Genomic DNA, 26,499 nt, shown 5'->3' on the forward strand with positions numbered 1-26,499 from the left:
AATTTAGAAATAGTTGGCTTAATTAATTTTGTCATTTATGATAAAAATAAAATTGCATAATTTAAATTTTTCTTTCTCATTTTCTCATTTTTCATCCTGTTTTGGTTTCAGCAACTTTTCAAGTTGTTGTCTTGTCAGTAACTTTAATTTTAACTTTGGATCAAATATTGGGTTTCCATCTTTATCTCTTCCAATAACACCATATGGTAGAATCTTCATTTATACTAAAATAAAAATTTAAATTATACCGTTCGCTCTTTTGGAGCTCAGGACTTTCAGTCCGTTCTAAAGTTTGTTTTACAAACATTGAGCGTTCATTGAACTCTATACCATGCGTAAACTGTCATGTAAGGTGGCATGTATTCTTTACTTTGTCCCGTTGTTTGTGTATATCCTGAAACGAAATGTGTATGGTTTCCTTCTCCCTGAGTGTCACTCCAGTAACAATTTATAGCAAACTTAACGTCGTCTTTAACATCATATCCTTTACCTTTTGTCATTCCTGACCAATCCCAATATCTATGCTTATGCCAACCTGCTTGAGATGTGCTTAAATCTATGTAGTGACTGTGTGCAGGTAAATTTTCACCTGAAATCGTTTTACTTCCACCTGTTTCCTTTGAAGAGTTTGCACAATACAAAAACCTGTCGACTATTTGTTCCCATGCACCAACACCAAACATTACTTGAGGACCTCTTGCTTCCATAGATGTATAAATAGAACCTACTGGGTTCATTAAATCAAACATATGAGATAATATAGGATTGTCTCTTTTGAACTTAAAATATAATGCAACTATTTCAGGTTTCTTTTGGTTTGTGTCAGAATAGTTTTTATAATATAATCTTATGTTTTCAGGGTAGGTAAAATCTTGACTATAATATTTATTTCTGTCATCTGTATAATAATATACTATTCTCGTTTTTTCTATTGCATTATATCTTTTATATCTATAATAATCTAAATATAATGTTAGCTTTTGTTCATCTACATGTGGTGTTCTATCGTCATCTCCATAGTCATAATAATATGGTGCTGGAGCTGGGTTAGGCAATATCATATCTACCATTTCATAAACTCTTAAATATTTCTTTTGTTCGTCTCCATATAAGTTTAAGTAACAGTTGTTGTCTAATGGAACTTTAACTTGTGTTCCATCATTCTTTTTATAGCTTACATACATTTCATTGTTATTTTTCGGAATGAGTTTACATCGTGTACCATTTTTTAAGGACTGTACAAACTGCCATCTAAAATATTTATTTTCTTCATTGACAGAAAAGTCACCAACAATAGTTTCAATATTTTTAGTTGTTCCTATCAAACTTTGGTATATTTCATTAACATAAACCAAATTTGCCTTCTTCTCTAACTCACCATTAACATAAGTTTTATCTGCTTTAAGGTCTAAACATCCTGAAACCCATCCTGTATCAGCTTTAGTTTTTAAAATCTTTGATGTCCATTCATGATACCATTCAACCCTTTCTTTAATTTCATTATCTTTTTCATCAACATAAACCAAATTTGCCTTCTTCTCTAACTCACCATTAACATATTCCTTATCTGCCTTCTTCTCTATGTCATTAAGGAAACCTTTTATGAATTCCTCATTTAAATTAAATCTTCCAATCTTCAAAACTTTAGGAAATGCATTTAATGCGTAATATCTTTGTTCTTCTGGTGGAATTGATGTTATATCATCCGTTATTCCTTTAATTTTTGAATTCATAAATAAAATTTCTTTTATATTTGATATCACTGCACCACCTTTGCAAACGAATTCGAAACGGTCATTTTTCAATACTATCTCCAAATCTCCATATTTCAACCTTTGTGTTTGTTCTGCCGTCTTTGAATTATATGCATATATGGCGTATGTAATGGTCTGAAGGACCTGGGTGCTTTGCGCCTTAAGTTGCTGTGGTTGCTGTTGTTTAATCATTTATTATGATTTAAAAATAAATATTTAATCCGTTATCTCATCAGCTATTTTTTCTATTTGAAATTGCCATAATATTTCATTCATAAATTCTAAATCACAATCAAATAGGTCAGTTATTCTAAATTTAATATTTGATAAATCTTTTGAATGAAGAATAAATGAATTTCCGGATAATTGAAACGGATATGATAAAGAAAAGAGAGAGGGTCAAAGTTGCTATTTGTCACTTTTCCACAAGAATATAATGGGGAAAAAGTTATCATATAGTTGATCTCATTCACTGAGGTGCGAGATGCATGTAGTGTAATGGGATAAACAGTGGGATTGCTGCTCTAAGTCCTAGGTTCGAGACACATTGGCTTCATTTTTCTCTTTTTTATTGACGTAAACTATTCAATTTTTGTGTTCTCCATTCAAATTTCAGAATTTTTTTTGCAGATTTCACGCTACATTCGAAGTTACCTTTTGTAACAACCACCACTGCCTACGAAAGACGAAAGTGTGTCACGATTTCACCCGGAAATCCGACGGTTGTTTAAGAGTATGCACTTTTGTCACCTACTCATAAAGAAAATGTGTTTAAGTTGATGGATAAAATGTTTTGTATTGATGGGTAAGAGTTAGGGTCTAATGTTTGATGTGAAAATCTCATTGGGGTATTAACTTTATCACATTTGATTAAAATGAAATTGGAACCGGTGTCAGAATACAAAACATCCCCAACATCTTTTTCAAAATTTAATATCCCCAACAATGAACGAAGATGAGGAGTACAAAATTTAATTTTCAGCGGAAATTTAATAAGGTTATTTATTTCATCAAGTTCAAAAAGTTTATCAGGTTTTGATTTAAAATTTTCTTCATACCATACGATAAATGATTCATTTAAATAACTTAAAATCGTGTTAATATCCCATTTCGCTATCACATTATTTATATACATATCATACGTTTTTTCATGGTCATCTTTAATAAATGATATATAATCTGAAGGGTCTAAAAGAATGGGATTAAATTTACCACTCACAGAAACGAGAGTAACATTATAAATTCCACTAACTGTTAAATTTAATTCACAGTTATTATTCGAAATAATATTGATAATTGACATTTTTATTACGATTAAAAATATGGTAAAGCGTTATTTTCCAGTGATAAATAAAACTAGAATAAGATTACCTCAAGAATTCATAAATTCAACGAATAAGAAATTCATTTATGTTATAAATTTTAGTGTTTTCAGAAAATATGAGTCGATGTCATATTCATCATCAGGTTATATTTCACTTCATTCAAATTTAGTTCAATCAAACCCATATAATGACCATTTCATAAGATTTTCAGATGGTATTAAAAATGTAATTGATAGATTAAAATATGAACAGATTGACAATATCGAATTTTTGGAATTTTGGTTTAAATATCCCGATGGAAAAAAGATTGAAGTTAAAGATAAAGCTGATACTATAACAAAAACAATTACAATGACCGATCCGGATAGTGGGGAACAAAAAGAAATAAAACAAACGATAGAAACTGGTGAAAGGTCAATTATTATTGATTATGATTCAAAGGATTATTATTCGATAATGTTAATGCTTGAATATTAAATAGCCTTAACAAAGAATTTATCAAGTGATATTTTATATTCATCAACTATTTTATTATAAATATCATTATATGTTAAATGAAGTTCAGTTGTTGTTCCGTTCTTTGATATCTTAATTGTGCTAATATCCTTTATAGGATTTATTTTTGCAACTGTTCCGCAGCATGAAACCTCATCATCTATGAAAAATTGAATCTTAACGTCTGAATCTTGAACATCACAAAGAATGGCGATAATGTGAATTAATGATTCATAAGGTAAAATAATTAAACCGGATTGATCAATTAAATTTATTATTGAATCATAATTATTAATTATTATATCACGGTAAATTTTCATTAATTCAGAATTAATGTTTATTTTATATGGGTTCTCGATGTTTGATGAAAGAGGTGGGGGTATGTTGGATAAGTGGGAATTTCAACGGGTTCTTTACCAGGTTCAGATAAAATGATTGGGTCTCCATTCTCATGGTTTTCTTCATTCTCCTCCTTTTTCGGTAAGTCACGAGTTAATAAATTCGGTTGAGTTGCTGACCTCGTTAATTCGGGGCTAACATTAACTTTAACATTTTGAATAATTCGTGATTTATCATCATTTACGTTATAACCAACCGTAATCTCTGCTTTTGCGTTAGTGTTCTTTTGACTAATGAAACGTCTTCTCATTTATATTCGAATAAAAAAAATATATTTAAACTTTTATTTTGCTGGAACTTTTGAATCTATTATTCCCTGTATTTGTTCATGAAGTTGATTTTTAGCTGTTTCATCGAAATTAATAGACCTAATATATTCATTAATTGCATTCTTATAATCATCTGATTTCTCAAATTTTCTTTTATCTGATTCCTTAACTAAATCATAAGTTAAACCTCGTTGCTGATATAATGGTTTCTTAATTAAATCTTTGAATGCTTGAGATAAAGCACCTGATGCAATTCTTGCTACTATAATTGGTTGGAATTGCTGTTTAAGTTCATCTTTAACATTTGCGAAAACTGGATCAAATAAAGCAACTTTAAAGAATTTCTTAGCTGAAATTTCAGGTCTAATATTTGCATATTGACCATCAAACTGGTTAGAATATCGTGGTAATCCATTCGGTCCCTCTTCAATAGCATTTAATTCTTCATTGAAATAAGAATATGGATTATGACGGTATGAATTAATTGGACCATTTTCACCTTCTCCAATGTATTGTTTAACAGCTTTTCCATATTCATCAAATTGCATAGGATAACGTTCATTATATGCTTTACGTTTAGGATAATCAGATATAGCTAATTTATAACCATTTATGACTTTAATATTACCTTGACCATCAGTAACGAAAACTTCATTTATACCATCAGGTTTTCCATTTGGACCCGTAATGTCTGCTTCGTGTGCTTCCCAATTTGGACCATGACGTTTGGCATATGCTTGAGCTTCTGGTAATGTTAAAACGTTTCTCATTTGTTTAACATCTTTTTGAAGACCAGCAACAATATGAACTAATTCTTTCATTCCATCGGGAACTTTCATAGTTCTATTATATGCACCCTTTTTGTTTGTCCCTTGTTTTAATGGAACTTGTAGAAGATTTGCTATTTCTGTCATGTTTAATTATAAATAAAAAATAAAAATTAATTATAAAAAGTTAATCAAATTTAACACTTCCTTTATTTAAATCAACTATTATTTTTCCATGTTCACCTAATTGCTGATATTGTGTGTAAAGTTCATTAATGCTCATTGGTAAATTCACTTGATAAAGCATAACGTTCAACTGTTGACGACTAAACCCACTGAAAATGAAAAGTGTTGATAGATTTGATTTAATGTTTGTGCTTAATGCTTTGAAGTATTGAACAGCCATAAAGAATGAACACTGAATGTGTCGACATTGAGTTAATAACTGATTAAAATATGATTTCTCATTTGTTATTAGTTTTGATTTCACTGCATCATCTAGAAAAATGAGTGAATGCAAAAATTCTCTATCAAAATTTGAAATAGAAAGTGTTTCAAATAATTCATCCCGTTGTTTATCAATAATTTTATTCTCTAATCCTTGCTTCTTGATTGTATTATATAATTCTTTATACATTAAAAAGTTTTTTAAATAATCTTCTGCTTCTTCTTGTGATAAATAAATAATTGGAATTTTGATTAAATGCTTTAAAGATTCAAATGTATCATCTGAAGGTGAACCTGAACGGTTGATATAAATTAACACATGTGAATGGGGGGAAGTGTTAGCAATAATGATAATTTGTTTTAATATCGTTAATGTTTTACCTTTATTTTGTTTACCAATTGCTGCAGTGATTGAATTTAAGTAACATTCAGAATATGGAATTTTCATTAATTTTTCCTTAGATAGAGCATTTCTATTATCACTCAATGCTTCATTAATCATATCATCTACGTATGTATTATATACTCCTGCTAATTCTTCATAAGGGGTGGATGAATTTAAATTCATTTAATCAAAAATAAATTTATAATTTTAAACATTTCTATTCATCAATATTTCATCATATGAACTTCTATACTGTGGTGGTGTACCTGTTGGATGATATTTCAAACCTTCATCCGGTGTCCATGTCCAATATGTAGTCCTAGTAAACCAAACCTGAGGAGGATTTGTCACCTTTGAACAGTAAGTGTCATTTTCACTCTGAATGATTGGATAAGCTTTCACTTGTACTGTAACTTGTGAGTTGAAAGTTTCTAATCCATCAAAGAATATACCCGCTCCATCACGTTGAACTGGAATAGTGCATAAGAATGAAGTTTGGTCTTTCCATGTTCTAGCTAATGGCGTGCCATCATCATCATTCAGTGGTCTAGTTAATGAGTCCTCGTATTCTTCCGTGCATTCATTCACTCCATCTAAATCAGAAGCTTGAAGCATACGTGTAAAGAATATGTCACCCACTGTGGTCATTGCTTGATCGGGGAAGTTTCTGGAATCTATAGTGACCTGAAGACCTCGAAGCATTGGATTTTCTAAAACCGTTCTTTGCATTGCATTCTTCGGAAATGTTAACACAACATCTGTAACATTATGAAGAGCGTATGAGAAATCTGAGCTAATACCTTCAGGAGTGATGCAACCTCCATTTAGTGAACGAACGTCAATATGTTGAGCTGGAATCATGAATGGATCTTCCTTACTAAATAAACGTGGTATTGCTTTAACTGATTCTTCAATTAAACCGTATCCTGGTGTAATACATTTTTCCTCTAAAACTTCCATCTTTGTGCATGAAATAATAACGTCATCAACTGTTGCGTCAGCAGATGTAGCGGATAAGCCTGTAATTAATTTGGCAGGAAGTCCGATTTGTTGGAATTTGCGATCATATTTATAAACATGATTCATAATCTTTTCATAATTTTCATCAGTTATCTTTTCATAAACGTAATTTTGTAAATCAGCAACTCTTAACGGGTCAACCTGACAAAATACTAAAGTATCCCTGAAAACATAATATTTAAGAATGATATCACCAAATGATTTAGGATAATCATCGAACGCCTGAAATGCTAACAAATCATTTACCGGAATAATCATATCAAAAGTGACATCAACTTCTTCATTTGCTCTCTTGAAAACTTCTGAAGGGTCAATATATTTACCACATACTGAGTTATCATATTTTTGAACATTATTATATAACGAATGAACAAACTTTTTAACTTTCCTTTCTGATTTTGGTTTATATGTTGCAAATGCAAAAGATTCACGGGCGCAATCCATCTGAAGATAACCGGCATCACCTCTTTCAGTTTCTACTTCTAATTGTTTAAAGCTTTGATTTGATGATTTGTAACCAACGAATAAACGTATGCATTTAAAAGCGACATCACATGTGAAAGCTTTATTTGAAACTAGAGTTGCTTTAACTTTGCGTTTAATATATGTGTCACCTAATTGGTTCACATCATGAGCTGGATTTGTAATTCTTAAATGAGTTTGTTTATCATCAAAATATGGAGCATCAGAGTCATAGCATGAACTTTCAAGTTCTCTATAATATCTTCTACCGTCATTCTTTGCGAATATTTCATTTATCTTTTCGAATGAATGAAATACATTTCCATTAATTGGTTTAGTGTTTGGCACTAAATAGTTAGTCGTCATTTATTAATAAATAAAAAAATCAAAATTAAAAGATGGAAATGAATTTTTTAATTAATATTAAATTAACTATGGCTGCAGGTATATTTAAGAAACTGTGGGATAGAGTAAAAAGAGGAGCGGGTAAAGTTTGGGAAACATTGAAGAAGGGAGCAAATTGGATATTTAAGAATAAAGAAGCAATTAGTGACGTTGCTGAATCAATAACGCCAAAAGCTGCCCCAATAAGAGAAATTTTAAATAAAGGAGAAAAAGTTTATCAAAGACTACAACCGATACTAAGATAAAAATAATTTTAAAATAATTTATTTTTCCACTATCTACCTCCTATTTTATTAAGTATTCCTTCAGCAATTCCACCAATTGCGTTACCTGCTTGTGCTCCCATCGCCGGATTACCTGCTTTAGTACCTAATACTCCACCTATGATAGTTCCTGCCGTTTTCGCTACTGGTGCCATAAAGTTTGCAACGGGTTTAATAATCTTTTTATAAACCCAACCCGCAGCTTTCTTAATTCCATCCCATAATTTTTTAAAGAATCCTGCCGCCATTTTTGATTTAATATTAATTAAAAAATATTTTTCATCACTTATATTTTAATTTTTATTTAATGATAAATGAAACCGATTTTAAAAATAAATGAAACAAAGGAGGAAGAAATAAATGAAAGTGTTAATGTTCAACAAAAAATAAACGTTGTTAAACCAATTACTGAAATAAAAATTTTTTCATCTGTTGAAGAATTTAATGACTATTATGCTAATAATAAAAAATTATTTGAAGAATTGACAACGTGTAAATTGAATAAAATGTTTAAAGTTGATGGATTCAAAATTTCAAAAATAAAGGGGGTGGTTAGTTTGAAATCTATTCCTCAATCAAGAATCACCTCATTAATGAAAATAGATGATTTAACAAAAAGAATAGAAGAGATTGAAGAAAGAATGAATCAAATAATTGATTTCATAAATTCAAATAATCATTAGTTTCAATTTATTTTTACCCGTTTATGAGGTCTTTGATTATGACTCCATTGATTCCATTCATTTTTAAACAATGTTTAATTAATCGTGGAATATCTGACATCATCTATATATAACTTCTTTTATAAATGATGAAAAATAAATTATTTTAAAATCAATGTTAATTTTTTTAATGATTTATTTCATTATGTATGGGCTGAGTGTAAATGTCTTACGATTTGAAATCCTTTTTAAATCTTGATTTATTCAAAAACGTAAGAATAAAAACCGTAAGAATCATACATTTTTTACTTCATATGTTAAAAAAATGATACAAAATCGTTCAATATCGTATGAATTCTTACGTTTACAAAAAAGTCACACAACCCGTCCATATATACTACTGGAATTGGAAAACTTGTAATTCAGTTTATAAGGGTTTTCCAGTTGTGAAAAGGAATAGGTAAGTTATATATGCTTGTGCTTATAAAAATTTTCGCTCCAAAAACATAATTTCCCAAATTTCGAATCGCAATGATATGAGAATATATAATTTGAGTGTTTTGATCCGTTCAATATAATACAAGCAAAATCTAAGAGTATGGAGACAAAATATTGAATTTATTATTATCAATAAGATTTTATTTTACGAAGGCATGACCTCAATAAGCGCACTTTCTTCTATTCCTAATGTTTATGCTACAACATTTCATGCTGTGATTGCAACTACCAATAATTGTGAAATTTATGATTTTGAACTGTATATTATTTAAAAATTGTGAAAATAAATTTAAAATAAACTAGATTTTATATTATAAGTTTTCATCATCGGATACATACGGTAAAGAACATTTTCAAGTTGTTCAACAATGATGTTGAATGAACGCATGTGGAAGTCTTCTTTCTTATGTTGTAATTCAACAATTGCATTTGTGACTTTGTCACAAACTGGGAAAAGAAGGTCGTCATCATGGATTGGACTGATGACAACATCTTCGATCTTTGTCTTCATCCATGAAAGCAATTCTGTTCTGTATTTCTTGTCTTCTTCTGTGTTGAACATTGGTGTCAATCGGTAGCCGCAGTGGAACTTGCTTCGTAATTCATTTGGTGTGCCATCGAAGATTAATTCACCATTTCGCATGACAAACATGCGGCTAGAAAGAATACCTGCTTCTTCGATAGAGTGTGTGCTGACAATAGATGTGACGTTGTATCCTGAAATGGCTTTCCAGATCTCTTGTCTGACACTTGCATCCATTCCAGCTGTTGGTTCATCCAAAATAACTAAAAGTGGATTGCCAATGAATGCAATAGCAACACAAAGTTTTCGCTTCTGACCACCACTCAATGTGCCTGCTTTCATGTTATCAAGACCATCCAACTGGAAGCTGCTCAAACTGTGGTCAATGACTTCTTTAAGTTTTGACTTATCAACACCACGGATGGTGGCGAAGAATTCAAGATGTCGATAAACACTAAGACGGTCAAACAAAATGTTTTCTTGGTAACAGATGCCTAAGTGTTGTTGTAATGCGCTGAAGCCTGAAACACATTCACGACCATAGATTCGAAGGATGCCTTTGTCACTGCTGATACTTCCTGTCATTGAGTTAAGAAGTGTGCTCTTGCCCGAACCATTAGGACCAATCAAAACTGTAACATCACCTTTATCGATTGAGAATGAAACATTCTTGAGAGCATGGACTGGTGTTGATCCTTTGTATGTTTTGTCAATACCTAAGACTTTAATGAAATTCTCACCTTCGACTTCAATCAAATCACTTCTCCTGAATGAGAACAACTGTTTCCATGCTGTAGATGAGAAAATGTTTGAAAAACCAACTGGAGGAGATCCTGACTTTCTTGGCATCATAATGTTCAAAAAGCAATACAACAACAAATAGGCACAAATAAATCCAAATGTGATTCCTAATATAACCCATGAATTCTTCCATCTAAATAACAATGTAATATTCTTCAATGTAAATGGATAATTAAATACTTTCGAAACCATGATGTTATCAATAAACATTGTTGATAACCATTGAGGAAGAATCATCAAAATAAGAGAATATTTTAAGAAGTCAGAATCATCACCAGTCATAGTGAAATTCAAATTTGGCAAAAGACTTAAAATTATGAAGATTCCAGTGAAAATTACTTTGTATTTTGTCATAATGGCTAATGGAATTGCGTTCAAAAAGAAAACATAGTAATAGATAACTAATGGTAAAACAAAACAGAAGATTAAGAAACCATTAGAGCCTTCACATGATTGACGATGTAAAACAATTGTAACTAAAATAGAATTAAGTAAAATTATAAAAGAATCAATAGTCAAATTCGCTAAGAAAATTGTTGTTTCATATGCACCTGAGATCTTCAATAACAATAACTGTCTCGTTTCTCTTGCTTCTGCTATTTCGAACATAGGAATAATGAACGCAATCGTAAGTCCAAAACAAATAAGCCATTCAATAAAAACATATGTAAACTGTGTTCTTTCGAATGTTTTCATCTTATTTGGATAATATTTTCTATCGATATCGGATAAAAGATTTATGAGTTCTTTTAATATTGAATCACTCAAATCCTTTATAGTGTTAGCCTGAAAACCAGCACCTCTTCTTATTTCAATTTTTGATGAAATATTATAATTGTATTCTGGCTTTTCATCAACTCTTATCATGAACGTGTTTGGTGTCTTGGAGTATTCTTGGAATGCAGATTCGTCATCGAAAATTTTACTTGTATTTGAGTAATTTGCAAGTTGACGTGTCAAAGGAGAATTCAGATAAAATGAAGAGTTAATTCGATAAAATCTATAATATGATTGAAAATCCCATAAAGTAGAAGAAGATGACCATCCATCGAAAATTTCGTAATGACCATTTTCTGTTTTCTTTGCAATTGCTTCTGATGGTGTTGGAATCATAAGACATAATAATATCAATAATGCACTAAAAGCTACTGATAAGTAAAATCCAACACGAAGGAAACGTATTTCAAAGAGAATTTTAAGGTAGGATTTATATATACGGAATTGGGGAGATCCTTTACTAATTGATTGGCCTCCTTTCTCAAGCAGGCCTTCATGAATGGTAGAGTTTTTCATTAATCTTACTGGTTATCAAAATTGAGTAAAATTCAATATTTTCAATACTTTACAAATACTTGGTTTACTCATATGCTGATAAACAGATTGAACACAATGGATCATTATCATAATTTAAAAACCACCCCATTCAAATTCAATGTATTCATTTATCAGAAAAGTCATTAGTTAACCGCCGCTTTCAAAATGAATGGCTAATCCAAATCCTCAGAATTCGGAATTATCGGGATAAGATTTCCTATGATAATTGTAGCATAGTCATCAATGCTAATGAATAAATGATTTCAGTCGTCCGCATTTTGAGCCATAATCTAAATTTTCGGTTTTTTCTTTCAGATTCAAGAATTCATTCGAATTTACAGAAAGATGGATACGAAATTGTTCAAGAATCAGCTCATCGGTATCATGTATAGAAGGTTACTCACATATTGGAACTCAAAGTTTTCTTTCCTGTTCATTGTTATCCTTTCATTATTAATTTCTTCTATTGTTGGCATTAACAAAGCAGTTTCACAAGAAACAACAACATCGATTGAAGATTATAATATGGATTTCCTTACCTTTAATACGAATAATTTAACTTTTGGAAGAATATCAAACAAAAATTGTTCCAAATGTGAAGAAATCCAAAAGCGATTATCAGATAAGTTTACATCATTATTAAAGAGGAAGCTCGATGTTGATCTGAAATACGTTGATTTTGACACTTTTGAAGATTTCAATGATTATCAATTTGAAAGGGTTATTAATCCTAAATTGTTATCAAACATACCAATAGCGTTTCAAGTGTATGGTAAAACATCTTTTTCTAAACAAGATGGAAGATCAAAAGGAGATTTTCAACTCAGATATCTTTTTAACTCTTCTTATCAATATAAATCAATAAGTTTATTTGAAAGAGCATTACTAGACCTTGTATTTGATGAACTCAGTGTCCAAGGAGATGCAGAAATAAGACAGAAAGTAACGGATCATGGTGATTATTATTCTGCTAGCGATGAAGGTTCATATGATATATTTATTCCTTATTTTGCTCCTGTTTCTTTTATATTAATAGCCGCTGTTTTCTTGCATAAAACAATACAAGATATTAAATCTCCTGTTCGTCCTTACATGTTATCATGTGGATTATCAAAATTCGCATATTGGCTTGGTTTGTTTATTATTGATTCATTGTTTATGTCGATATTTTCATTATTTGTTTATATTATGTATATTTCATTTGGACTGATATCTTTTAAGACATATTATATTCGAACATTCTTTCTTAATTGGTTTTGTTCATTATTACCTTTATGTTATACATATTTCTGGTCATTCCTTATGAAAGGATATGTTGGACCAGTTATTTTCGTTATTGCAAATCTATCTTTGGTCATCACAGTAATAACAACAGAATATACAGTAGTTCCAGCAATTTATAAAAAGATATATTGTTTAATTACTTTATTATGTCCATTTGGAAATTGGTTAGGTGCATTCAAGGCAGTTTCACAATCAACAGTTGACAACAGTGTATTACTTCCAAAAGATTTAGATTTCTTCAAAGATTATCACTATGTTTTGATTGTTTTATTCATTTCTGTTGCTGTTTATCCATTTGTTTTATTCCTTATTGAATTTTTAAGTGAGAAAATCAGTAGAAAATACTCTAAAATATCATTTGGAGCTAATTTCGCCGAATTCGCTGCAATCAAAGCAGGAATGAATATAACAGATGAATCGAAGCAAATGGAAGAACAAGTGAGATTGCATCCTAATGATTATGCGATCAGGATATTCAATGTATCTAAGATATTCCATGATACGAAAGGATATCCAATCTGTGCAGTCAACCAAGTCTCATTAGGCATTAAAGACAAATCTATCTTTGGCTTTTTGGGTTCTAATGGTGCGGGCAAGACAACATTGATGAAGATGATTTTGAAAGAAGTTCCTATCTCAAGTGGAACAATCGAAGTCAACGGTCAAAATGTTGAAACAAGTGACATTACTAATGTTGCAGTTTGTCCACAGTTCGATGACCATTTGACAGAACAATTAACAGGTCGTCAGAACATGAAATTCTTCTGTTACTTGTTCAACAAGAGTGGTCGTGAATCAGAAGAACTTATCAACCGAATTGTTGATACTATGGATTATTCGGAACATGTTGACAAACAAGTTAAATCCATGTCCGGTGGCAACCGAAGGAAGTGTGCAGCATCAATCCCATTCTTGTCAGATTATAAGACAATTCTTCTTGATGAACCAACATCTTCACTAGATCCAATTGCTCGTCATCATATGCATGAGTTGATCAACCAATACAAAGGTGAACGAACATTCATGTTGTGCACACACTTACTTGATGAAGCAGAGAGTCTTTGTGACAACATCTCCATCATGGTTAATGGTTGCATCTTCACTGTTGGTACTCCACAATACCTCTCAAACAAGTTCGGCACCGTGTGGAAGATTGACTTGTTGTTGAATGACGATTCTCCATATGTTTCATCTAAAGTTAAAGAATACATCTTCAAGAACATTCCATCCGCTGTTCTTTCAATTGAACGAAAGACATCAATGATCATCTCCGTTCCAAGTGAGAGTGTCTCTATCTCAGACATCTTCGAGATCCTTCAACGAGGCAAAGACAGTGACATCGGCATCAAATTCTTCACATGCTCATGTTCCCCACTTGAGAAAGTCTTCATGGAGATTGTTATGCGTTCTGAACTTAAAGCAGAACAAGAACGTGAACAAAATGAACAGAAAGGGAACGAAAATACCGACAGTGTTGACCAAAGTGACAAAAACTTAGAAACTTTTAAATAGAAATGTGCTATTAAAAATATAGTAATATATTATAACTTTTTATTTTTAAATTGTAATTGTCGATAATGCAAACATATGTTTTGTGCTAGTAAAGATGGATTTAAATCAAACTGCTAAAATCTGAATAATATGTATGTTTACAATTAGTATTTAGCTTTTTAATTAGGGAAGCATAACTTTTTTAGTGTGGTATTTCTTTTTTCATATAGTTTTGTCTGATACAAGCAAAGGTACGAAGAATATGCATTTGAAAAAGGTCAAAAGTAATTTCAAATCCAATGCAAATCTTTCACTTGTAATACACGCACCATTACAATGTATTTCATGATTAGACTATTAACTATGACACTGGTCGAATCTGAAAAAGAGTTGGAGTAGATATAGAAGGTCTCTTACTTGTGATCAATCGTTACTATCATGTGAACGTTTGCTGTTTTTTATGTCCGATATGCTATTCTTACAAATGTAAAGATTCAAAATTAATTATTCAGATAGCTACCGTAATTTGAAACGATAAAAACTAGTTCCTTTGCATGTAGATCAAATATAAATAATAAAAAATAAGGTGATTGAGAGGTAGGGCAACGATAGAAAATTTTTGGAAAAAAAGTTCGGAGATCTTAAACGTATCATATTCCCTGCATGGTTTGGTATCTTCCGCCATGCGTTGTGCCAAACATATTGACACTTTCCAATAATTAATTTATGGTATGAGTCACAGAGTTAGATTATAAAAAGAAAGTAAATAATTGCAATTAGAAATCATATATGTCGGAAATCAAATGTTGATGAGCAGAAACCTTTTACTCATCATAAAAGAGATAAATCACTAAAGATTTGTATACATTAAAATTTGATATTTGGTGCTCGAAAACTGTCTGATGGGACTCCTCCAAAATGAACCAATCTATCGCTGAGGACCAAATTAGATGATGTGGATGGTGTATTCTCTAATTCTAACTTAGGAAGAATGGGAACAAAACGAATGACGACAACAACATGTCAAACATAGATTAAATATCTATGAATCAATAAAGTATACGTGCATTGAAGGTGATAACGATCACTTGAGGCTTATAACTCTTTGACTAAATTATGCAATAATTAAATATAATCATTTTTATATTTTTATACTGATAGTAATTAATATACTATCCTGCTTAATAAATGGTATGATCAAATTTGTTTGAAAATTTAATTATGTATATGAAACTATGTCTTCTATATAAAAATCAAAATTTTCTAACGAACCTAGATTGAACCTTTATGAAAATCTATCATTTTTGTTAATTGAGTTAATATGAATCTTTTACATATGTATATATAGCATTGATAGCTTATATAATCATGGTTTATTCCATATTAACATATTTTTTCAGTTAAATTTGTTAATAATATCATGTAACAAATTAATTCAAGATTAGAATGTCTACAAAATGCTGACAAATAAGAACAAAATACGATTTCTCGACTTAAATTTTAATATGGAGTAGTTTTTCGTTTAAATCTAATTAAAAATGAATAAAAACTTATCTTGTACTATTTTCATTCAAAGATTTTAATAATGTAAATCATGCATTTTCATAATTCAGTACAGTTCTTTTTAGAATTAAAGTTGATGAGGATGATATTTGTGATTTAAAATAATTTGTTAATGTTCACCTTTTATTCATCACCTTGTGGTATGCCCTAAAGCAATAGCATTATCAATTCTGCTGAATTGATCAACTCAAAATTCCAAAAAAAATTCAAAATTTCAAAAATGAAATTAAACAATTTGAATTTTCACATGAAAAAATCAATTTCGAAAAAAATTTGGAAAATCAAAGTATTTGATAATTAGTCAAATAATCAATTTACATCGTTTTTACTCATAAAAAACAACTAATTTTTAATTTTGATATCATATTTGATAAATACTCATTCCAGAGTTGACGTAATGTATTAATTATTGTTAGAGATATTGCTTTCGCAGCAAAATTCTTATTTCATGAAAGAAAAAAAAATGATTTTATTCCAACAAAAACAAGTAAACAGATGAATGGAAACGTACTATATTTTCATAAATGTAGTAATCAGCGTGTCGGCTTTTGTTTATCATGTTCGAGTCAAAATGTATTAACTTGTAATAAGAAATATTCGAAGATTATATGAAGTATTGAGCATTATTTGTAGAAATATTTGTAATTCATTACTAACATATATAATAAAGTTGTTTTTTTTCCCTTATTGCAATAATTTTGTCTGATTTTAATAACTTTTCATGTATACGAGTTGTGTGAATATGCATCATAATATGCGTAAATATACTTATTTGCGACGAATAATGTGGTTGCATAATGGAGGTGCTAAATTTTGATTTTTAATATGGGGCTTTGGTATGTATAATCATGTTCTTATCTCAACGTAGGAGTATTGGTGCAATATGATTAAAATTTACGAGGTTGATCTTAAATTGAATAATTCTGGAGTATAAATCACAATGCAGCTAATTCTATGTTAAAGATAGATACAGATTGTAGTAATCAATTAGGGAGTACAAATTCATTCTTTCATTTCTGTCGTATTGAGCAGAAAGGAAGAGATCATAACCCTAGGAAAAAAAGCCCAAATTTGTCACTTTTCATAGTACGTTAAACTCAATTCGCTCGGCGAATGCCGAGCACACGTACTCATCATTCAACATAATATTCTCATTCTTTGGTTATTATAGTGCCAGACAACACAAGATTTCAAAGAATTACTTGAGTTTTCAATTAATCTTAATCCGATTTTAGATTTATCGAGAACTCCATCATCACAATCACATACTTCAGTGCGGTAACTACAATTATCCATATACAGAAGGAAGTTCTTTTCGAACAACTCATTTGGAGTCTGTTTTGGAAAGAACTTCTTTCTGTCCGACTTAATTTCATAGTTCCTGATCAACCAAAAGACAGAAACCACACACTATCTACTTAGGAAAGGAGTTCTTTCTAAATCTTCCTTAAATTGAGATTTTACGAGAGATAACCCTTCTATTGCACTTAAAAATGAACATTTTGATATCTTTAGTATCACACATGGTCATATATAGTATTTCATCTACATGAATACATTCATCTTTCGAAGTCTCTCATTAAATGGGAGGCTTCGAAAGATGAATCGTTTTATTCATACAACTTTAAATCTCGAACACATTTAGAGAGTGAGTATATCATTTTATTCTTGTTTTGAGTTTATTCTGATTCAAAATTGCAGTGAAAACAGAAGTTCACACATCATATCTGAATGTGAGCTCATCTATACTTATACGATCTCAATACCTCCACTCTAAGCATAAGAGGTGAAGTTATATAAAAATTATCAGATGCGTTGAAGTCTCAAAAGTATTGCCTGAATGCTTGTTTCATATTTGTCCAAGTAGTTTCAATGAATAAATGTATTGTTTTTTATAATTTCGATTTATTTTTAGAAAATATTCAATATAAACCTTTATTGTGTTATTTACATCTCATAAATTCTCTGTCTAAATCATATAAAAGCGCGTTTTACCCCTATGAATCAAGAAATTCATTCAATATTCATGGTATATTTATTAAATTTATACGATTTACTAATAATCAATATTATATCCTCATAAATAGCAATATATTTTGGTAATCTATGATAATCATATACAATATTTGAAATCAAATTTTCATTAGTTTAGGTTCCTTGTTAATAGTAAACCATTATATTTATTACTAATAATAAAATCTATGTGTCGTATTGAAATTCAATAAAATTACTTATTCGGTCCAAAAAAACAAATTAGATAAATTTTTTCTTTTTTTATGTAATTTTTGTTTTTCATTTTTCTCAAGATCCTAAGTTATGTTCTAACTTTTGACATCATATCCTATCATGCTAGGCTATATATTATAGCATATCCAAAAGGCAAGGAAATCTATCAGAGAAGCCTTTTTGACCTATCGTTGCCCTACCTCTGGTGATTGCAAACTATTGAAAATTTGATCGAGAAATTTTGAATGTGACGGTAAAATTTTAAATTTTTATCTAGCATTGTGTATAGAATATATTGAAATTTAATTCGCAGAATTTTGAATTGGTCGATGATCAGTTTTTGAACAATCCGAAAAATGTGTAAAGAAGTAGATGCCGATGAATCTCAAAGTAACGATGGCAAGCAGCTTACTGTTAACACTGATTTTCCGGAACCTTACAACCCAGAAGCTAGACCAGATGAAAATGGTTCTCTAAGATCTCCATCACATTCAACGGAGCTTATTGAAAAGTCCAATAAAATTGCAGCTAGTAAGGGTAATCCTATCGAAGATATGTCTGTTTCTTCTTAAAAGTAGAGCCTTCAAAAAAATATGATCATTTCCATGCTATATTCACTACTAAATGATTCTTTCAATGCAAATGGAACTTTCTTTTTGCAATCTACATAAAATTTCTTCACTTTTATTGTAAATTTTTATATTTTTAATAACGGCGTCAAAAATTTTCTCACTGGGTTTTCGTCTATCAATCCCAGCTCATTATATACGCAACCAATCAAAAATCTGATATGGGAGTCCAAGGCTAACTTTTTGTTGTCTACCTAATAAAAGAGGAAGCAGCATTAGTGAGAATAATCGCAAATATTCAATTTAAATTATCTTTTTATTCTTAATTTAAAGTGACAAAAAGAATAAAAAACCTATTCTAAGGCATGTTGTTATGTAAATGAGACTAGACATCATATTTTATGTTATGAAAAAAAAATATTTAGAATTTTAGAACAAAATAAATAGAAAAAATAGCATAACTTATGGATGTGCGTATATTAAATTTAATAAATTAAGAGAAATTATTTTTGGCGCCAAAATTATTCGTTAACTCTCAAATTTTTCTGAGTCAATAAGCCGCCAAAAAAGTGTCATTTCTTTATAGGAAAGGAAACCTATTTGACGAACAATCCGGACACTAGTGCCTCAGCGAATTTCCCCAAACCCACCAATCCCCTCCCTGCTGTTGTGCACCATCGATGGAAAGTAAGTCATCAATAGTCTCTTTTCCTGATTTCAAGCTAACGTTAGATCATTCATGAAAGAAATCATTGCCTTTCATCAGAGACTTTCGTTATAACTGCGCTGCTCTCAAGTTCATCTTGAGAAATTTACGTAATAACTGAATTCCCAAAGTTCTTTAGGTGATCCAAAACACTGTAGCTGCTTGAACTTTGGACGAGCCTCGCACCCCAGAGAATAGAAATCCCAATCTTGCTCATGTTTAGTTGAATTAGTCTGCAGCAGTACAGCTCTGATACCACAAGATCGTGATGTATACAAAGTCACAACGCTATTTGATTCAACAACTAGCTAGTTTTGACATCAAATTGCAAAATTTGACTTCGTTATGAGCTCTTTGTAGCAAAAATACATTACACTTAAAGACTAGTTGCTAGACTGTAGTAGTTTGTTCGTATATATCTATTTTTCCCCAACGTATTGCATACTACATTTTGACAAGACTTGCAACCTTATAGTAACCTCGTTGGGAATTGTTCAAGCAAAGCGTAGGTAGTTAAGGTCGAGTAAGAGTTCTTCTTAAATCTTTCACTGAATGAGTAGGTGTTGGAAGAACTGTTCTCTAAAGCGATACAGTTGCGCTACATGTTCGTCAACTTGTCTAGAAATAAATATATTATTTGTTTTATACGTTTTTTCGTAATAAATCTATTTGTATTTGTTGTATTTGAGTATGAAGATAACAAAAACTACGGCATAAGACGCAGTACACTGGGCTTCGTTGCCATTTTATTTACCATGTTAAGAATAAACTTAACAGACATGCTTTGTTTTCGACGAAGCCATCTAAAATAACGTACATCTAAATAAAACTAAAAAACTGTAAAATTTCTTTATTTGATAGTATACTTCAAATTATGCACTATACCTTCTAGAATTCTATAACACTCTTTGCATATAATTTTTTTAAAAAAAAGTTATATCTCGACAAAAATATGATTTATCAATAGAGTATGTAAAATAAAACTCATTCGCAGTATTAAAAAATCGTAAATCTTTCCAAAAAAATTTGAATTACAAATTTTAAAACTTAAAACAACATTTTTTGAAGCGAAAAAACGAAATCTAATTTTTTTTGGAAAATTTAGAATAAATAGAGCTCTTTAACTCGTCGAATACAAATTGTTTTCAAGTTTTTTTCGACCGGAAATTGAACTTTTAGAGTTTATACAATAAGATTCACATGAAAAAATACGGGTTTAACAAAGAAATCACCAATATAAAGGTTTTTTAGTAGAACGGGATTGATAAAAACTATGGTATGATAAAAAGACGATAATTTTTTTGGCGGGATAATTGAAGAATATGAATGATTCGAATTACAGACATACTCTAGTCCGAAACTTACTATGGTTCGTGACTTATTTTTGACACAGAATAGCTGTAGACTAAGGCTTACTCTAGATCCAGACTTATTATACAATTAAATTTGCTTTTGGAATAAGACTTAATTTTAGTTACAAACTTCTCTTAATTTATTAAATTTAATATACGCACATCCATAAGTTATGCTATTTTTTCTATTTATTTTGTTCTAAAATTCTAAATATTTTTTTTTCATAACATAAAATATGATGTCTAGTCTCATTTACATAACAACATGCCTTAGAATAGGTTTTTTATTCTTTTTGTCACTTTAAATTAAGAATAAAAAGATAATTTAAATTGAATATTTGCGATTATTCTCACTAATGCTGCTTCCTCTTTTATTAGGTAGACAACAAAAAGTTAGCCTTGGACTCCCATATCAGATTTTTGATTGGTTGCGTATATAATGAGCTGGGATTGATAGACGAAAACCCAGTGAGAAAATTTTTGACGCCTTTAATAACGATCAATATTAAAAATTTAACTTACGTATTCTAACTTAAGCAGAGTTTTTACTTTTATGTTTACTTCACTAACAATGCATACTTTTGTCGCATCTATTGAATTTTAAATTGTTCAAAATTTATTATCATTTGAGAATGTTTAAATTGATATTTTTGTCAACTACGTAACAATTATATTTATTTTGTCGCGAATTTATGCGTTTTCACTATAAATATAAATAATGATAAAAATCAAAGTGTTTTAAAGATCCGATTACTGTTCAGATTATTTGATACAAAAAGATAATATGTGCTTTATATGAGAAAACGCAGTATTAATGTAATATACATTTTCTGATTCATAATTGGAATTCAATTGCATTCTATTCGTCATTAAAGTAAAATATGCAGTTTAGACTGATGATAAACCCATTATTCAATTCTTGAAGCTATTTATTGAAAATTGGGTCAAAATGAACATTGATCATATCAAACATGAAGCAAGTTTATGTATTACTTTTGCAGGATAATTTTTCGACAGATAGATGCCCATTTATTGTACTTTTAAGATCATGCCTTTTTGAAAAAAATTTAGAATGAAAAAATCTGAGGGGGAGAAAATTTTTGGATGAGTGAGTCTCTCACTCTCTTCATCCATCATGGGAAGAACCAGGTGGATAAAGTGACTGTAGACTCAACAGATGCCGTCCAAAATCTTGATAAGCATTTAGAGACTCTTCCCAAAATGCGATTCGTTTTTTTTAATAATATGTTATTAGTCGGTTCATTTTCATATCAATTTTATAAAATACAGAATGGTGATCACTTATTTGTGGCGCCGGTTGGGTTATCACTTGGAGTTAAGTTAAAAAATACACTTTTGCATTATTTAATACCAATGCCGCCAGAAGAAAAAAAAGAAATCAAACCAAATCCAGAAAAACGAATTACATCATTCTTCAGAGAGACTGCTCGCGTCAAAGACCAACAACTTCAAAAAGTTGAAGGAACCGCAGCAACACATTCGCGCGCTCTAGGTTTATTCTCAAATATCATGCGACCTAAACCACCCCCTCCGCCTCCACCGCCGTTAATACCGCAAACACCTACCGTTATCCCTCCTAAACAAAGGGAACCTTCTTCTGATTCTTTGCCGCCACTTTGGATTAAACCCAAAGAGGAGGAAGATCTAATGGAAGAAGATTATATAGAGTCTGATGATATAGATCAGGAAAATGAATAAATTGTTTTGTATTTATACTATTATTAACTGATCAAATATTTGGAACTACTATCAAAACATAATACCATGCTAAATTTATAAGATTTGATCATATCGAAACTTAGAATGGTTCAATTAGATTTGTTAAATCTGATCCAAATTTTGGATTTGTGATTCATTTCTACATTAACATAAGTTCCATTAGGAAAGTTGTTCTCGTTATCATTAGTGTTATGGTTCAACTGAATAAATAGCTTATGAAGAATGTCTGTTATGTTGAACAATCAAGTTAAAATATAGATATATTTGCTTTTTAATGTTTTTTGGAAGAACCTAATCCAAAAGATTCAATCAAACTCTATTTTATCTCCATCTTATAATTTGGAATTTGGAGTATTAAGGATTTAATTTCTAATAAATAATTTTTATTATACAAAAAAAGATATTGGTATGAATAAAATTAACAAATAAATAATAAAACATTTATAATTTTTGTCTTGTGAATGAAAAAGACTTTTCTTGGTTACGTCTTGCTCTTTCTAATGACTGTCTTAAGTCATTCTTCTCATCTTCAAGTTTCTGACTGTTTCTGACTGCATCACCAAGGATCTTGGCTTCTTCTTGTGCAGCTTCATCCATAACTCTCTTGTGCTCATCAAGTTGATTGCCGAACAAGTTCTCTTTCTGTTGCAACAAGTAGAGTTCTTGGTCAACCTGTTGCTTGTCGACTTTGGCTGATTCTTCCTTTAAGTTCAACCATCTTCCCCAATTTTCTCTTCTCATGTCGACAATCTGCTTTGTTTCATCCTCAACCTTCTTTATTTCATCTTGCCATTCTGTGATAGCGTTTTCTTCCTCTATCTTTCTTTCCTTCATTCTCTCTAATCTCTGTGCAATCTGTCTTTCTTCTGTTAAGTTCTCTCTCATTAATTGCTCCTTCTCGCGACGTCTGAATTCGTCCATTTGAATTTCTTCGATATCTCGAAGGAATTGGCGTTCAGCCATCCAAGACTGGCGCTGCATTTCAATGCGAGTTGACTCTTGTTCAATTTCTTTAACAAGAGCTGCTTGTTGACGAGTTTGTTCAGCTTCACTTCTGATTCTCTGTAATTCTTTCTCACGCCACATCTGACTCTTCTCGACAATTGGAAGAATTGGATAATATCCATGTGGTAATGGTGAGAAATTGTTTTGATTTGGAGAAGTAGCTGCTTCTTGTTCGAAAAACTTTCTTGCGCGATTGATGACAAATTTGTAATTGAATTCATCAATAATACTTCCTGGTTTGAGTAATGCATATGATGCAATTAAATATTCGATGAAAACTGGCTTGAATGAAAGAATATTATCTAAAATCATTTTAGCAACTTCTGTGGAAGCAACTTCGCCACAAAAGCTTCTGAGAGCTGGCCATGCACGTGCTAATGGTGCCTCACCACCATGCCTTCTTGCTATCTTATCAATTCTTGATAAGATTGTAATTGGTGGGTTTGGAATGAAATGAAGCCATTCGCTGCACCAATTTGTAATAACTGTCATGATTACTTCGAAAGTTGCAAGCTTATCACGTCCGAAAATGACTAAAAACGGATAAACTAGAGCTGGAAGCCAGTCACATTCAGCAAGAGGAGGATGCCAGTAAACTAAAGCTGAAAGTATACGCATTAATCTGTGTGAAACTGCAGAAAATCTAATTGGTAATGAATTAGGTAATAAACGTATTGTTGGATGAACTGGTTGAGAAGCTAATGTTGTATATTGTTCGTCATTCATTGGAATACGAAGTATATAACGCCACATTAGAGGACGATGATTTTCAGGAAAAGAATATCTTTTCATAATTAGCTCTATTAATAGCTTTTTGTTAAATAATGATTTAGCCCCGATATCCTTGCCTATTTTAGCGACAATGTGACTATCGTCACCAACGACAGTTCCTATTGCCGATCCAGATCCAATCATTTAAAAATTCTTTGAAGTTAAATTTTGATGAAAGATTCATGTTATATCAAATACTGTATTATTCAACCAGAATTAGTTTATCCGAGAAAAAAGACGTTTAGCAAAAAAATTGACATGGATTTAGGGTAAAATTTTGCTGAAGGAATGAGATTTAGACCTGATCTGTATGTAGAATTTAAATACCTCAAATGGGTTGTCAATGTGTGAGCCCAAGCTTTGTTATTCTGCTTGAAATTCAATTTCATTTTTGAGATGATGATCATTTAGGATAGAGTTCCAGGAATTTGTGAGTAAAACCCCACATAATATTCAAGGACTTTTAAATATCTTTGGAATTAACTCCTTAAATGTCAAAATAGAAATATTAAAAATCAACTTAAATGCTTACAGAACACCATAAAGCTTTGCAAACTTTGATGTATAACGATGGTGAGTGTTTTTAATAGATCTTTTAAGTTCAAAAAATAAAATCGTAAAATAATTCAAGAAAAACATAACAATTTAATACAAACACGAATTCATAGTAAAATAAATTATAAAACTTAAGTCAATGGTCCATCATCAACGTCATCGTCATTATCTGCGGATTCTTCTTCAGCAATCAAGGGGAATTGAGCTACAGCAGCCTGATCCTTTGTTTCAACGTAATCTACGGACTTTCCTAATGAAACAGAGATAACATTAAGCATAATTCCGAAAGATAACAAAATGATAGAGAAAAATGTCATGTGGGTGAATTTTGGCTGGCGGATGAACGACATAATTGGCTTTCCAATAGAAACAAGGGCACAGCCAGCGATGCATCCGTATCTTTTTGTGATATTGAACAAGATATAGAAGCCAAAATGTCCCGATAAGGTAAAGAGTGCGACGTACGGTATGCATTCTGGGTATTTGTGAATAATGCTGAGACCGTTCAGGAAGTCGCCGTTAAAAATATTGAAAATAATCATATAAATGTTGCTAAGACCGAATACCAAGCAAAGCGTGGGGTAAATTCCTGCATCATCTTCCATGAGGACCTTTTCCTCAAGATTTGAAGCAAAAGAGTCAATGCATATCGAAAACATTGTCGCAATGATGCCTCTCATATCGAAATGTGCTACTTCTGAGAACTCGTCAATAGCAAAAGCAACGAGAGCGCATACCATGCAGCAGATGCCAAGAACTACAAGAATTGAATGGGATTTTTGGAAAATGAAAATGTTGGAAATCATGATGGGAATCAAACGCGGAGATCTGAAAAGTATTTGTGTTGACTCAGTGAGCTTGAATGAAGAGTAATTAGTGAGGATCATCGCAACAGTGACGAGAATGGAAATGAAAATTACGTTGTAGTAGCGAGAAAGCTCGAATTGCTTTTTCGATATACGATATACTACGTAAATTGAGCTGAAAAGAAATGAAGAAAGTTGTAAAAATGTTAAGAAATTTGGGTTTGACAATTTATATTCGAGAATAAGCTGGTAACGAGCCAGCGATTGGATGGAAAATGAAATCATCATTCCAATGAACCCAAATATTATGAAAAACCAACTGAGTTTCGGAGCCCTATTGCTAACAAGGTCTGACCTCATCCGTTTCTGTATTGAAAGATATATTTTACACTCATTCAAAAATCAAAAAAATTGAAAGGTTATTTCTGAAATAACGGCAATTCAAATTTGATTTTCACACTGTAATAGTAAACGAAGTGGAGTAATATTAACCCATAAATCAAATTGTCACTTTTATTGATTCATTATTTTCTCCAACAATCTCGCAGAATTTTATTATACATTACATATAGATGTATCTAAATAAGTATTCAAAACTTTGTTACAAATAAATATTCAATGGCTTCGAAAATTCTGAAATAA

The 26,499-nt window shown here is 30.9% G+C and overlaps 10 protein-coding genes across 10 annotated transcripts, besides 3 other annotated features; 4 read left to right on the plus strand and 6 right to left on the minus strand.

Annotated features, from left to right (window-relative positions):
* Positions 1 to 5,898: part of a mobile genetic element that runs on past the window's edge.
* On the minus strand, positions 315 to 707 carry TVAGG3_1031780 (phage tail repeat-like family; the record flags this gene model as incomplete). Its single annotated transcript, XM_051255205.1, has 1 exon — positions 315 to 707. One exon carries the CDS (start codon positions 705 to 707, stop codon positions 315 to 317), a length of 393 nt encoding a protein of 130 aa, XP_051080779.1.
* Positions 2,481 to 2,510: a mobile genetic element.
* TVAGG3_1031800 (uncharacterized protein) lies at positions 4,257 to 5,156 on the minus strand (the record flags this gene model as incomplete). The annotated part of the gene is made up of 1 exon (XM_051255206.1): positions 4,257 to 5,156. One exon carries the CDS (start codon positions 5,154 to 5,156, stop codon positions 4,257 to 4,259), a length of 900 nt encoding a protein of 299 aa, XP_051080780.1.
* Positions 5,899 to 6,048: 150 nt separating the features above from the next.
* Positions 6,049 to 7,689, minus strand: TVAGG3_1031810 (uncharacterized protein; the record flags this gene model as incomplete). Its single annotated transcript, XM_051255207.1, has 1 exon — positions 6,049 to 7,689. One exon carries the CDS (start codon positions 7,687 to 7,689, stop codon positions 6,049 to 6,051), a length of 1,641 nt encoding a protein of 546 aa, XP_051080781.1.
* Positions 7,690 to 7,757: 68 nt separating this feature from the next.
* Positions 7,758 to 7,973, plus strand: TVAGG3_1031820 (uncharacterized protein; the record flags this gene model as incomplete). The annotated part of the gene is made up of 1 exon (XM_001312829.1): positions 7,758 to 7,973. The coding sequence occupies one exon, from the start codon at positions 7,758 to 7,760 to the stop codon at positions 7,971 to 7,973; it is 216 nt and encodes a 71-aa protein (XP_001312830.1).
* Positions 7,974 to 9,440: 1,467 nt separating this feature from the next.
* On the minus strand, positions 9,441 to 11,588 carry TVAGG3_1031830 (ATPase activity, coupled to transmembrane movement of substances; the record flags this gene model as incomplete). Its single annotated transcript, XM_001312828.1, has 1 exon — positions 9,441 to 11,588. The coding sequence occupies one exon, from the start codon at positions 11,586 to 11,588 to the stop codon at positions 9,441 to 9,443; it is 2,148 nt and encodes a 715-aa protein (XP_001312829.1).
* A 352-nt stretch (positions 11,589 to 11,940) lies between these two features.
* Positions 11,941 to 15,115, plus strand: TVAGG3_1031840 (ATPase activity, coupled to transmembrane movement of substances; the record flags this gene model as incomplete). Its single annotated transcript, XM_001312827.1, has 1 exon — positions 12,135 to 14,585. One exon carries the CDS (start codon positions 12,135 to 12,137, stop codon positions 14,583 to 14,585), a length of 2,451 nt encoding a protein of 816 aa, XP_001312828.1.
* Positions 15,116 to 17,213: 2,098 nt separating this feature from the next.
* Positions 17,214 to 17,261: a mobile genetic element.
* A 1,442-nt stretch (positions 17,262 to 18,703) lies between these two features.
* On the plus strand, positions 18,704 to 19,627 carry TVAGG3_1031860 (uncharacterized protein; the record flags this gene model as incomplete). Its single annotated transcript, XM_001312826.1, has 1 exon — positions 18,710 to 18,925. One exon carries the CDS (start codon positions 18,710 to 18,712, stop codon positions 18,923 to 18,925), a length of 216 nt encoding a protein of 71 aa, XP_001312827.1.
* A 2,457-nt stretch (positions 19,628 to 22,084) lies between these two features.
* Positions 22,085 to 23,092, plus strand: TVAGG3_1031870 (uncharacterized protein; the record flags this gene model as incomplete). The annotated part of the gene is made up of 1 exon (XM_001312825.1): positions 22,085 to 22,699. One exon carries the CDS (start codon positions 22,085 to 22,087, stop codon positions 22,697 to 22,699), a length of 615 nt encoding a protein of 204 aa, XP_001312826.1.
* A 69-nt stretch (positions 23,093 to 23,161) lies between these two features.
* TVAGG3_1031880 (regulation of vesicle fusion) lies at positions 23,162 to 24,640 on the minus strand (the record flags this gene model as incomplete). The annotated part of the gene is made up of 1 exon (XM_001312824.1): positions 23,162 to 24,640. One exon carries the CDS (start codon positions 24,638 to 24,640, stop codon positions 23,162 to 23,164), a length of 1,479 nt encoding a protein of 492 aa, XP_001312825.1.
* Positions 24,641 to 24,742: 102 nt separating this feature from the next.
* On the minus strand, positions 24,743 to 26,216 carry TVAGG3_1031890 (3'-phosphoadenosine 5'-phosphosulfate transmembrane transporter protein; the record flags this gene model as incomplete). The annotated part of the gene is made up of 1 exon (XM_001312823.1): positions 25,183 to 26,145. One exon carries the CDS (start codon positions 26,143 to 26,145, stop codon positions 25,183 to 25,185), a length of 963 nt encoding a protein of 320 aa, XP_001312824.1.
* Between the last annotated feature and the right edge of the window lie 283 nt (positions 26,217 to 26,499).

This window comes from Trichomonas vaginalis, chromosome I (assembly GCF_026262505.1).
Source record: "Trichomonas vaginalis G3 chromosome I, whole genome shotgun sequence".
NCBI classification, from domain to species: domain Eukaryota; phylum Parabasalia; order Trichomonadida; family Trichomonadidae; genus Trichomonas; species Trichomonas vaginalis.